We start from the raw sequence: 13,212 nt of genomic DNA, 5'->3' as shown, positions 1-13,212 counted from the left end.
AATAAGGCAGTCCATGCATCTGAGGGATCCTATTTTGTTCCCAAATCTTGAGCTTGTGAGTCTGACGGTCTCGTATCAAATATCGCTCTCTGTGTACTTAATCCCTTTGTGGGTTGGAAATATCACCACAAAAGAAAGGTCTCTATCAAAAAGGACATAGCCTTGAGAAAGTCGCGGGACGATGTCCCTTTGTAAGCGACGAAACACGTGTTGGCTGTCTGAAGCAAGACCAAAATAATAAAGAAAGAAGATAAGAATTGAAATAACTTGTGTATAACTTGTGTATAATTTGTGCTTACATCGTGCACTTAACGAATTGTTGATACACCTATGACGTCTGCTGAGGATTTCTTTGTATACTTGAGCAGGGTTGTAGGTGTGTGGTCGCCAAGGTGCGTAATCGAAGAGCCAGGTCTTCAGCTTCTTGCAGAACTCAGTAAGTGAGGGGAGGCTCTGATGAGTTCAGGGAGGTCGTTCTGTGTCCTGGGTGTGATGCAGTTGACTTGTGGTCCCACGGTCATTATGATCTATGGCAACTCCAAACTTTTCTGATGGGGTTGCTGGGTGTGATAGAGGTCAAAGAAAGATGGTTGTGAAGTAAGAGTGTACTCTACTGAAATATGGAAGACTGGAAAATATAACTGGGCCAATTCACAAAAACATTTACGAGTGTGTGAGGTAGCACTTCAGAACTACTACTTTGTGTGCTCGTGAATTCATTTAGAATTGGCAAAGAAATATCCAATCACTAGCAACATTGCTAAGGGACCACATCTTTCTATTCATACTCCCTGTAGAGCAATATTCCCATTTTAGTGTTTTGGGGCCAATTCACTGAGACATTTAAGTGCGCAAAGTAGAATTGCAAGAGTTCGTCTTTATATACTCATGAATTCCACTGCGACTTGACCCCAACATTTTTGCTTCAACATGAACGCAGCATTTACCCACTTGTGTAAAAGGCTTCAATTGAGGGAGTAATATCTATTGAAGCGCCACTGCCCTGAATGTAAATCTGGGTGACGTCAGGTCACTACTTCTTGTGAAGGCCACACCGTGTGGTGACAGGCCTTAGAAGGCATACACAAATATGAAATAACATTTAGGAAAGAGGATGTGGCTGAGGCGCCACACATGGTGCCCCATGGGCACAGGAAAATGCTTCTGGTGTCAATTACTGGTCAGAAATCAGAACCTCAGCATTCCCAACTCATCCTGCCATCTTTTCAGGCAGATACATTTAGTAATAGTAACACCTGCTATTTAGACTACTTAGAAATGGAAAAACAGGTGTTTTTTTAGGTACTGTGTAAAAGCATATTATTTCTAATATGGCGAGTAACTTACAACATCCTTCTAAGTCCGTCATTGGGACAATTTAAATTCAGGCAAATTGTTGCTGCCTAACCCCCAAGTCACTTTTACTGAGCATTGAGAGTTCAGTCTGCAGCTTCTCCCATTGCACCAGCTGTGAAGTGATTTGGGCTATAAATAGTTGTTTGGTGCTTGAAACTGTCGCCGATTCACATATTGCGCCACCTACTGGTTGGGTGCTCACTTGCATCTTCTTTTTTTAATCAGAAATTGAAAATGCGATTGTCGATGATACATATAGACATTACTTTCTTTTTGGATGATACTTCCCCCCCCCATATTCCTATCTTTTTCTGGGTTAGATCCGAGATCTGATCAGTGGCTATCAATAGTGCAGCAAGTGCAGTGGTACCGGGATCCAGAGGGGCCCACTGAACCCTGTTTATTGCTGTATTTTACTGCCCAAGCAGCATTCATGGGGCCCACTTTCCTTGCTTGTACTGGGGACCATGGCAAACATGCTGTGCCACTGGTTCTGATGAGGCCATGCCTGGGCATTGCGCTCAGACAAGTCACAAGTAGAGCCCGTAAATGCCCTTGGATTATTTTTGTAAATGTATGTGCTTGATTTATCACAGGTGAACCCTAGTTCAAGTAATGGTTGTATTCATTTCGTTGAGGAAACTGACTGCGGTTTTGACAGCTCTCTGCAGTTAATATATGTTGTGGCTGAATTGAAGCAGAGGAGATTGCTATCTGGGCGGTGGCTCTTGTGTGTCAGGAACTCATAATTAATTTCACAAGAAGGAATGACATCTTGTTTCTGCTCCACCCAGTATACACTGGTTTCCACCCAGGGGAGGATGAGAAATCGACATTGAAAAGTTGGGCCAAATAAGGCGAAGCTTGATGGACGCAAACATAAGGCACCTTTTCTGCTGTTAGTTTACGTTATGTTTTTGTGAAGGTTGCTTGTATTGTTGGAAAATACTTGATTTTTCTGAACTTCTTTACATACATAATCCATACGTGGCAACAGCCACCCAAGCAGTTAGCAATTGTGGGTGTGAAGTAAACTTCTTTTGAGTTTTCCTTCATAAGAGACCTTGGAGCGTGCCCACAATTTGGTAAAATCTCTAACCTCGTGCATGGGAGTTATACTAGGCCTTTCAGAATTTGTAATTGGAAAAGGCATCATTTGTGCTTTTAATGAAAACATGTTGAGCCTTTTCCTACTCCTTTTACAGCTGGTTCTTAGTTCGATTTCCACCCAGCAAAGAGTATTGTGCCTTTTAAGTGTTCCATGAATCTGTAACTTGAGCAGAAAACACTATAAAATCAAAATCGGTACTAAAACTGCACGTGGGAACAAAATAATGTGGGTGTCCATATTAGCTCTTACCATTACGCCCATATCCCTTACAAATTTAGTTTAAAGTGTGACATTGTACAACCTAACTTAGGACAACAACTCTGGGCATCTCAAGCTCTGTCCCGTCAGCACGGTAGATCTTTGGGAGGGGACCTCTCCCATTTAATGCATCAGAGGCAGACCATAGACTTCCCAGCTCTTCCTCGGGTGCTGTGTTTTCTGAGTCCTCTGCTGAAGTGTGCAGACCACATACTGTTTATGGCATCTCATTTGTGTCAACATGAAATGCAAGTGGTTAGAGGCCCAAAGATAGTTTGGAGAAATGCCAGATCGATCTGGAAACATTGATCAAAGTACAAAAACACGCTCAACCATATCAAACTTGCACCTATAAATGTGAGGTAGCAGACATAGTAAATGTGCACTAGTTAGTGATAGAAACAATATGTGTATGGCTGTAGATACACATGATTTGCATACTCCTGCCATCTAGTAATGGGTACAGACATTACAAGGTGTTTTTCTTCGAAGATGCGTGGAGTCACAGGATACTATGTGACTCCCTTAGTCCACAGCTTTTTCAGGCATCTGGTTCGGATGTATTCAGTAACCGCCTCCGATGCGTCACCTGTGCGTTTCTCAGGTCTAGCTTTTTGTTAACTTTGATACAAACGACCAAAGAAAAATATTTGCGGTTCTTCGAACTAGTGAATTGAGATGGCGGAAGGCCAGGCAATGTTCTAAAGCATGGGTGCTCACAAACTTTCTCTCAGGGGTCAAATTTACAGTGTGGTTTGTGGCTGAGGGCCGCACCGGTGGGGGTGGGGCTAGAGCACAAAAAAACCCTGTGACCACGAGGTTGAGCACAGGCCCCTGCAGCGGACGCATTAGTCCACTGAGCCACCAGACCCGGCATACACACATCTTATCTATCTCTCTATCTCTCTGTATATCTCTCTCTCTATCTCTGTCTCTATCTATCTCTCTATCTCTCTCTAGCTGTCTCTGTCTCTAGCTGTCTCTGTCTCTAGCTGTCTCTGTCTCTAGCTGTCTCTGTCTGTATCTCTGTCTCTATCTGTCTCTGTCCAAACAGGAAGCTTCCCAAAAGGCCTTTTAAAAGTCAGCTGTGAAAGAGCTTACAGTTGACTTTTAAAGGGCCTTTTGGGAAGCTTTCCGACGGTTTTATGACGTCACAGAGGCCGGCAGTAAACACAGAAGATGCCCTCCGGAGCATACGTAGTGAATACCCATTTGATATGTATTCACTACGTGTATGCTCCTGCAGTCATCTTCTGTGTTTACTGCTGGCCTCACTGGAAACTAGAAACGGCGAGGCAATGTCTGGTCTGGTGGCAATGCCTGGCGGGCCGTACTATGAGTACCACAGTTCTAAAGACTAGATTGAGTTCTTTTCGATCTCAGGGTGATAGAACGAACACCATTCCATTTTTTACCATAGTGCAACACCAGGGCTGATCACCACGGCTTCTGCAACACTTGCCTCTACCCTGAACACAACAAGGCCTCCTGCGAGTCCTTTATTGCCTTTGGGGGCAATTACATAGTTGGAGACCCCATGTATGAATATCAAACTGTTCACATTGTTCTTTGTGTATTAATGGTTTGGGGGTGGAGGGGCAGCCCTATACTGCTACCAGAGACAGACTCCTGTCCCATTTCCTGATTTGTGTACAATGCAGTGGGGTCCCTCCAGGAGCAAGCATAATGACACACGCACTGAGTACAAAGAAGAAAGCAGCAGGCGTGCACCACTAAACCGCTGCTCCCCCAGGGATTTCTAGGACGTGTGTCTTAGGGATTTCCAAGTTTCTGCCTTCCGCAGGAAAGATACAATTATTGATTCTGATGTGGGAGACAGACCAGTCAGTCCAGCTATTAAATGTGAAAAACAGACACAGGTCTCCAAAAGAGGTAACATCCCCTTTCGGGGCCCCAGCATCATCATATTGTGCTGCAGAACTGAGCTCCACAGCACAGATTTATGCGGCAGCCTTTCTTTCATACACCGTACGCTCATCCAGCATCTCAGCCCGTGCCGCCACTCTCATCCTGCTACAGTGTGGGGTTACAACTCTCCTTGGAGAGATGGCCTACCTTGATTTTGAGTATTTGGTTTGTCCAGTTAAGGTGCCACTGTCTACTTTAGCACAATAGAAGGGCCTTACAGTCGAGCAGTTATTGGACAGTAATGCTGATACACTGAGTTTAGGACCTGGACTAAAATAATGATATATTTTTATGTAGTGCTACCTTCTGCAGTTTGGCAGGTTTGTAGTGCAGCAAATAAAAAAAGCTTCAACTTTGCTTGTTGTGTTGCTTGTTTCATTTATTCGTTACAAGGAACGTGCCTCCTGGCTCCCCAGCCACCCTAGAGGGAGCTCAGGACCCACTTTCTCCTACTGGCTTGTCCTAGATTGTGTACTTAGTCTTACATTGTATCATTGTTTTGTACTGTGAAGTATTTTGGTACCCTCTTGATAGGGGACTCTAGTTTACTACAGGTCAACTTGGTGGTGATGCCCTTGTCCGGGTGTGAATCATGCTGAGGTGTTCATAACTTTCCAGATTCCAGGGTCAGAATCATGTTTCTGGAAGTGTGCATCTGCATAAAGGCATAATGTATTAGAATTTACATAAAGCAAGTCTTGCCAGGCCTCGATAAAGTATTATTTTGTGCCTCGCTGTGCATCAGTGGCTGCATTCAAAAAACCCATTACCAGTAAAACAACCGGAGAGTTCAGAGTTTTTTTATTTAGCAAACTTCGCTAAGACACATGGAAAATATGTAACCCTAACTAAATGTTCTGCAAAAGATGTACTTCGCAGAAAAAATGAGCGGAGTTCTGCGGCACAATGGCAGTTTCCAAAGAAATGAAAGGGAGAACTTGCAGAGAAAAATCTGCATACATCTTCCACCTTGGCTGGGTTCGCTTAGAGTAAAAACAATCTTGCTATATTGTGTAAATGACGAGAAACCCCACGTGAGCAAAGGTAAACAAGGAAACCTAGCAAACTTTTGAATTTGTTTTTAAGAAAAAATTAAAAACCTTGCACCCTTCCTGCAAACAGGATGCTCCCAGAGCTTTGGCCTTCTTGTGCCCCTCACAGCAGCTTACATGGTCAAACCACCAAGACTGTACCTGTCAAGGTCTTTGGCAATGTATGCATCTCCTGTACCATACAAGAAAAAAAAAATCATACCTTTATTTCAGGTAAGAACCATGAGACAGTAGATGCACAGCTGCCCTGATGGAAGGGAATGCAAGTAATTTGTCTAGTCAGACATTCCTCTACACCGCAGGAGCTCTCTCTCCGTGACCCTATAAGCGGCCCTAAAATGCCAAACATGGCAGAGTTGAACAGATGTGTTGGCGCTAAGTGACTGTTGACAGGTCGACATTCGTGAAAAGTCAAGTGGCTGACGGTTCCAGCACCAATGAAGATCCGTGCTAAATTTGCAAAAGATGCACAACTTGTTCATGGAGCAGAGCTCTCTGGAAGGGTTTTTATTGTTAGAAGACGATCAGGTCGGATCTGGGGTTCCCCATTTTCTGAGATAAAATGGAGGTAATTCAGTGACCTGGTCCAGAAAGTTCTGTTGCCTGGCAACAGGATAATGCTTCCCAGGTCATGCTAATGAAGAGCATCATCTCTGGAAACCCATGCTGGGTTTGTCCTCCACCTTCTGTTAATTTCCAGTTAGATTTTTAGTCTCTCTAGACTGAATGGACACATTTCAATATAATCAATTTCAACAGATGTCATTTGCCCATTTGTCTGTCGCACTTAAAACACCACTGGGTTTTATTCTCTTGGCCAACAAGCCCAGCCTCGGCCGGCACTTCTATAAAGATAGATAAGAATGACGCTTTCTGGAACCAGATTTTAAGAAAAGGACCCTCAGTGGCCTTTTTAGAGGTTCAGAGGTGCGTTCCACACAGTTTTGCCTAGAGCAGGGAGAATCCTTGCATCTTTCCAGAGCCCGCCTCTACTACACTAGACTCTTCTCTGCTTGCAGCCTGTGCAGTCTTAGGCTGGAGGTTGGAGGTCTTGTAACTTACACTAATTCTCATGGCTTTCGGGAGCCACTGTGGCATCTCCTAGCATCCGGGGACTTTGTAACCAGAACTAGTTTTCACCTTTAAATTGAAATTATGCATACTTTTCCAAAGGATAATGACTCTAGCAAACGTTTCATAAACAATCTGGGTTAGTACTAGGACACAGGCTATATCTCGTTTGTCCTTTCCTAGCATGGATACACAAATTTGCAGGAAGCCTTGACGCCATAATGTGGTTTCTGAAGATGTATTCCAGCTGTGAGGCAGCGTGTTCGAAAAAAGTACGGTAAGAAGATAAAGAGCAAAAGATTATACATAAAGTGAGCCTGTGGACATGAAAGTGGTCGTCTACTCAACCCATAGCAGGTTACCAAGATGTGAGGTGCAGGAAATCACATTTGCAAGTTATAATTGTCAGCACCATTTACATTCTAACCGATGAGGAGGATAATTGTTGGAAACATCTGGTCCATTTTTGTAAATTGAATGTCCGTTTCAGACTTCCATTTGCTACAGAAGGTGGTGCAGAGAGCGCTGCATTCAACAGATCAGGTGTTTCGTTTGTTTGAGGCCTATCTTTAGTTATCATTACTGGTTTACCAAACCACTGGGAGGTAAAGAGAAGTGAGGGTGATGCAAAACAATTTACAAAAGTACCTGGATAGTGATTCTGCACTTATTGCAAACTTGCCTCTAGTCAATTGTGAGTCAGATAGATCAGTTTGCTGGCGTGGTTATCAGATTGGGGCTTTGCAGACCAAGTCCTCCATGCCAGTGCAGTTTGCCTCATGTTACCTGTGTGCCTCAGTCTACTTGGTGGCAGTGCAGTGGTTCTCTAAAGGGACACAAGGAAGTGGTGGCCATCTCGGGCTAACCCTCCAAGAAAAGCAAGATACAACAGGGAGACTGCAGTGTTAATTAGCTTGAGTTTACTCATGTTTTCATGGGGTACTCTTGTGTAGTCTCTACCCTTTCCCGATCTGAGCTGCCCTAGAGCAATGCATTAGTTTGCTGTGGAGAAGCGCGTGTGTAAGTCGTCATCGAAGACAGCCATGTTCACTGCTCCGTTGTAACTGCCTTTGCCTGCTCATTGTCATCCAGGCCGGAGAATGCACACGAGCAACAGGCAGGTGGCGACTAAGCACGTACCTCACATGTCTTCTATGCTTCTAGGCACCATCTCTTTTACACAGCTGCTGTAAACCTTACTCGCATTTCTGTAATCCGCGTTCTAAAATGCCCTAATGGAATACACTAGTTTAACTATGCAAGGCTCTCCACGCCCCATGCAGCTGTTATCGCCGCTTCAATTGGCCCTTTGTCGCTGTATATGTAGTAATGGGAGCTATCTTCTACATACAATGAACCGGGGCCCTGTTGTTGAGTGATGCCACCCGCTCGCACCATGCAAGCGCTGAGGAATAAAGAATGCGGCAAGAATGCGAAATGGACCTGTGCGCGTTCATCGCCCGCTTATGATTTTAATTAGGATGTCATTTCCGCTACGTGACCTCTTGGTATTACCTTTTGCAATACAAAGCTGCTGATTGGTGGCTCTAAGCCTTTGTATGGTGGCATGCTTCTGTTGTACAGGAGTGCAGGGTCTGCCCGCAAGGCTGCCCGCTGTTACCGACTGTGATTAAGTAGTGCACATTACCTGCACGCATGCGCACAGAGACTTAAAGAGACTGTAATGAAATAAAAAAGCATTTTTATAAGAACTTAAAAAAAAAATAGTATGTGATGTAAGTTGTGTAGTTCCTGCAAGGCCTCTACCCGAACACATTCCTAGTGAACCGCCTCTACAACTTTTGATCAGCTCTATGCTACCCAGAGACCAAGTTAAAGATTGTTGTCTACAAGCAAAGTATTTTTCGCTGAATCATTTTGTGGTAGAAATTTAGAGGTAAAGCGTATGTGTTTATGGGTTCGAGAGTAGGACTGCATATACTAATAATAATCAAAGTTCCATAGGCTAATGTACTTCCACGTGGCCTTTGAGCCAATGAAGTGGGAAGTCTTGTCATTTTCACTGAGGTTTTAAAAACACTCTTAAGAGCGCGTAGGCCCTGCGCGCTCTATGATATATCCTAACTTGTGACCATTGAGCCTTAACTCTAATGTACCCAAATGCCCTCAACCTCAAAGTTCGAGGAGGCAGAATCATTGGGGGATTCTGGGTAGAAATATCACCATAGGCCCAGGACACCCTAGCGCACGCTCAGCTTTCTTATTACACCTTCGGTGAGGGTGAAATGGATTCACTAAAATGAGGTCTCACGAGGGAGGGACTTCCTTTATTAAAGAATAGTCACATTCGACTTCTGCTTAAACCAGAAAGGAATTTTAACCAAAAAACAGGAGTATTTAATTATTCGTACACACTGAGATGGGTGGGTACTGGCTGCGTTTGGGGAAGACTTTGTACACATTTTGGGCAGTGCGTGACATTTTTGCAAGTGTCGAAATTTTTGGGATTTAGGTCCAGTTCAGGTGATATTAGTGTACTAAATTTTCTCTCAGCAAAACCGAGAGCACAAGGGCAGAATGTGAAACACACAGGCATATCGAGAGGAGACTTGACATCGTTGTACATGTTGTTGCTTGCTGAGCTGTACCATTGTAGCTCTTATGTTCTACATCCTGAGCGGGTGAATTTTCACCCTGGAGCTAGGGCGAAGCAGCACCAAAGAAGAAGGGAAATGGAGACTTCAGTGGCTGCAGATTACCACGTTTGCTCCAGTTGTCTGATTGGTTAGCTGCAGACAATGAAGCCGCCTCCATTTTGGCGATTGCCCGAAAAGCTGATTGTTCTAAAGTGCCCTTCTTTGTGGAGGCAGTAAATGCAAGCAGAAACATAAGGAGCTTTTGTAATGCACTTAACTGCTTCCCTCCGGGCTGACGCTGGCTCAGTAATGGGATATAAAATATTGGTCTACTCATTGTGTATAATTGTGGGAGCTTTGACGCAGGGTAATATGACGCGTACTAAATATCAAAGGAGAAACGCTGCTGCTCTCATGGAAGGTCTGGCGCCTCTGCTTTGTTTATCAGAATGCCTGACAACAAAAAACATCTAGCGGGCCCTGCGGTTTGTTCCCTCGCCTTTGTCAGCGAGACACTTTAGGCTATCAAACCCTAGGCTCAGCTGAATGACGACATAAAGTGATATTCTTGTTTTATTGCAGACCGTAGGCATACTTATATAAAGCATTGGTAGCTGATCAGTGAGAACCACCTCTGTGAGTGGCTGCGACGCATGGAGTCGACCAGTGCCGCATGGCGAGCCTGCAAAATAATGCTCGACTGTGGAGGGGTGGAGAAGGTGAAGCAGACAAGTAGGAGAGGTAGCCTGAAGAGAAGGATTAGGATAATGGGATATTCTAGTTTGTGAAAGTGAAATAATACGAGATATGGATCAGGAAGAGACTGATCTGTTCTAATGATTGCTTGAGTGATAGTGGACCTTCTGAGATCAAGGTGTGCTGAAAATTGTGATCCATAAGGTTCCTTTATCTACATAATAATACACCCAGTTACTTAACTTTCCCAGTATTTGGGGTCTACTCTGTCATGCTGACATGAGAGAAAGTGTTGGGTCTGCTCTGTCCCGCTGACATGACAGGAAAGTGTCCTTTTAAAGCTCAGTGTGCATCTCCTCACACAGCACTCTGCCGACCATGTTAACCTTCTTTGCATAGCCCCTTTTCTTGGTCTATTCTTCGGGTGACCATAGCTGATTGACTGCCTTGCGTTCCCCTATTTGACAGCATTAGGCCACAAGGAGTATATCTTCTGAATATTTTTCACTGTCCTGTGATTATATTTTTTAGCATGCCATGGTGCAATCACCATGCACCAGTAGGTGAATAGTATGTACTTGGTTGTCCCATCCCACTGTTGCTCATCCTGAAAGGGCATGCTTCCATTGTTTAAAGAACATTAACTCGGGTGGGTACCGCCTGCTCTGTTGTCCGAAATACTGGAACATGATACCCATAAACTCGACCACGTAAGGGGAACTCTACAACCATTCAATATGGTAACATTGGCCCACACAGGTGTCCATTCAGGTGTGAGATTTGTGATGTTCATCAGATGTAAAGGCTACCCTTGCTTAACATTCACAATAGGAGGCCCTAATTTGATTAATCTGGATCACAGTTGGAGACCCACCTGAGTGATAAAAGAACCATCACATTGGCCTCTGCGCCGCCCCAGCAGTTTCCAACCAACATCCAGCGAGCAGGAGCAGCACATCTTGAATTTGAGCACCTTTCTGCCTCTCCTATAAGATTGGCTGACCTGAGTAACAACACCTCTACTTGCCTTGGGGCCCCACAATCACCATTATTGACTCCATAATCAAGTCCCCGGCCCTCTGCTCCCTCCACTCCTGCACATTAATTTCAATTAGAACATTGGAATGTTGGTAGCTCCATTGAAAACAATGGAGGGCGCCGGGATTATAATGGCTGGTATAAGCCCGGAGCTCCAACATTCCAATGCTTCTTTGTCCACAGCTCTGGCTGTGAACAAAGGCTTCAGGGAGCCTGAGGGGATTTGAATCCCCTCGCGCTCCCTGAAGGCTTCGTTTTATTTGTTAGAACATTCTGCCCTCTAGTGGTAGAATGTTCTAATAGCCTTATAGCCCGCTACGGCGGGCTATAAGGCTATATTAAGTATCCCGGATGCTGAAACATCTTTTCTGATGCTGAGAGGGCCCTGACTATCACGGATGGCATTTCTCCTTTTCAGACCTGTCAGACCTCTTAAGGTCTGTAGGGGCCTCAGGTTAATGGCATCGTACATCCGTGAGGGCCTACCCCAGGCTTTGAATAAATACCTAATGCTTCCAATCAATGCAGGAGGCTTTTCTACCTTTTGGATGGGGAGCCGTTTTATCCCTCACTGAAGTGTATAGCGATTGCGGGTTACCAGAGTAATATACTCTTCACAACAACCTTCTCTGTAATCTTTCTGGCTCTGAAATCGTCTCTCCGGGCTGTTGAGTGGAAGATGGTTCCAGGGTACCTTTAGAACACTCTGGCTTTTGTTCTGCTACCATGAAATGTGGGGAATGGCTTGCAGTATCCCCATGCATGCTTACAGGGTGACGTTTTTCTCAGTGCTTCGAAATTTGGCTGTTGTTTACTTGATCAACACCACCCCCATACTGTACCTGCCCAAGCAAATGGGCGCTCTTTATCAGTTAGCTCAGTTTGTTCCAGCGTTTGTTGGCAGTCTGCTTAAAAAGTGCCATGGGATCATGCTGTTTGTGATTCTCAGGTGTCTGAAGCTCAGATGTAGCCCTCACAAGTTGGAAGTGTTTAAGGATAAGAACAAGTGACTCACCACAGCAACCCCGATTCTTGACACTGAAGTTCTTTAACATACCTAAATAAAATAAACCCTATTGTTTTTTAATGGAAGACTGATGCTAACAATCGGGGAGGAAGTCTTTAAATTAAATTAGTAGATTTATATAGCATAGCTTATCACCCGTGAGGGTATCCAGGCGCTGTCCATGGGCCGAGACTCGAACCCGGATCCCCAGCTCCGGGGTTTGCAGCTCTGGCCTTTGCGCCACATCCTCTCCAAGTCTTAATATGACGGAGAAGCTAGAACACCATACCCTCTTTATTTGTTCATTCAAGGAAAGTAGAGTGACTCTTAAAATTGCCTGACAACTGGTAGACAAATAATGAATTGAATCGAAAGATGCATAGAACTGAACTCTGAGAATGACTGCAGTGAGTGAGTGTATGCAAATAAAAACAGATTAAATAGGAGCTGCAGCTTTGCTCATGAGAGAGGCAAATGCCCGGGTCTCACTTGGAAGCGAGGTCATGACTATTGTGAAGTGCAATAACATGGAACTTTATAAGCAACAGGTAACCCAAAATGTTTTACATGTTTGTCTTTCTGAGTCGCCTCCTGTGCTTGCACTTGACAAATATCATCACAAAATTGATAGGCTGTCAAAGGATATTACAGTGTTATAAGTCATACAGTTGTTTCTGGGGGTCACCCATATGCTGACAGTGTTTGTTTTCTGATTTCCCAAAGACCCGACATCGATGGTGCGAACTTGTCTTGAAACACAAATATACGTCTGCGTATGGAGATATAGAAACCTTCCTGCGGGATGACCAGGTAAGGCACTTGCAGTTATTTGATTTTAAATCTGTTAAACTTTTTGTGTTTTGGGGTGTGGGTAGCAGAGGTAACATTTTATCTCCCTCTAGTGTGCTCCGATGCTAAGGCACCTCTAATTAAAAGTAAAACAATAGATCTCCCTCATCTCTTGTACATGGAACAGCACCATCACCAGGACGAAGCAGCTGGGGCTATTTTTTCTCAGGCCCCACTCTTCTCAGAGCTCAACACTGCCCTGCAGTGATAGATTTTCGCTGAGACGGGTCACCCTAATGCCACTAGATG

The 13,212-nt window shown here is 44.4% G+C and overlaps 1 protein-coding gene across 2 annotated transcripts in view; it reads left to right on the top strand.

Annotated features, from left to right (window-relative positions):
- Positions 1-13,212, top strand: part of AOPEP (aminopeptidase O (putative)) — a 1,648,611-nt gene that overhangs the window by 1,607,005 nt on the left and 28,394 nt on the right. For both annotated transcript variants that reach the window (XM_085632907.1, XM_085632906.1), the window contains one exon: positions 12,838-12,924. In XM_085632907.1, the coding sequence (XP_085489033.1) occupies positions 12,838-12,924 (87 nt within the window). The remainder of the gene's footprint in view (positions 1-12,837; positions 12,925-13,212) is intronic.

The sequence above is a fragment of the Triturus cristatus genome, chromosome 2_1, assembly GCF_964204655.1.
Source record: "Triturus cristatus chromosome 2_1, aTriCri1.1, whole genome shotgun sequence".
NCBI classification, from domain to species: Eukaryota; Metazoa; Chordata; class Amphibia; order Caudata; family Salamandridae; genus Triturus; species Triturus cristatus.
Note: the sequence above shows the minus strand (reverse complement) of the source record. Positions and strands in the feature narration are given on the sequence as shown.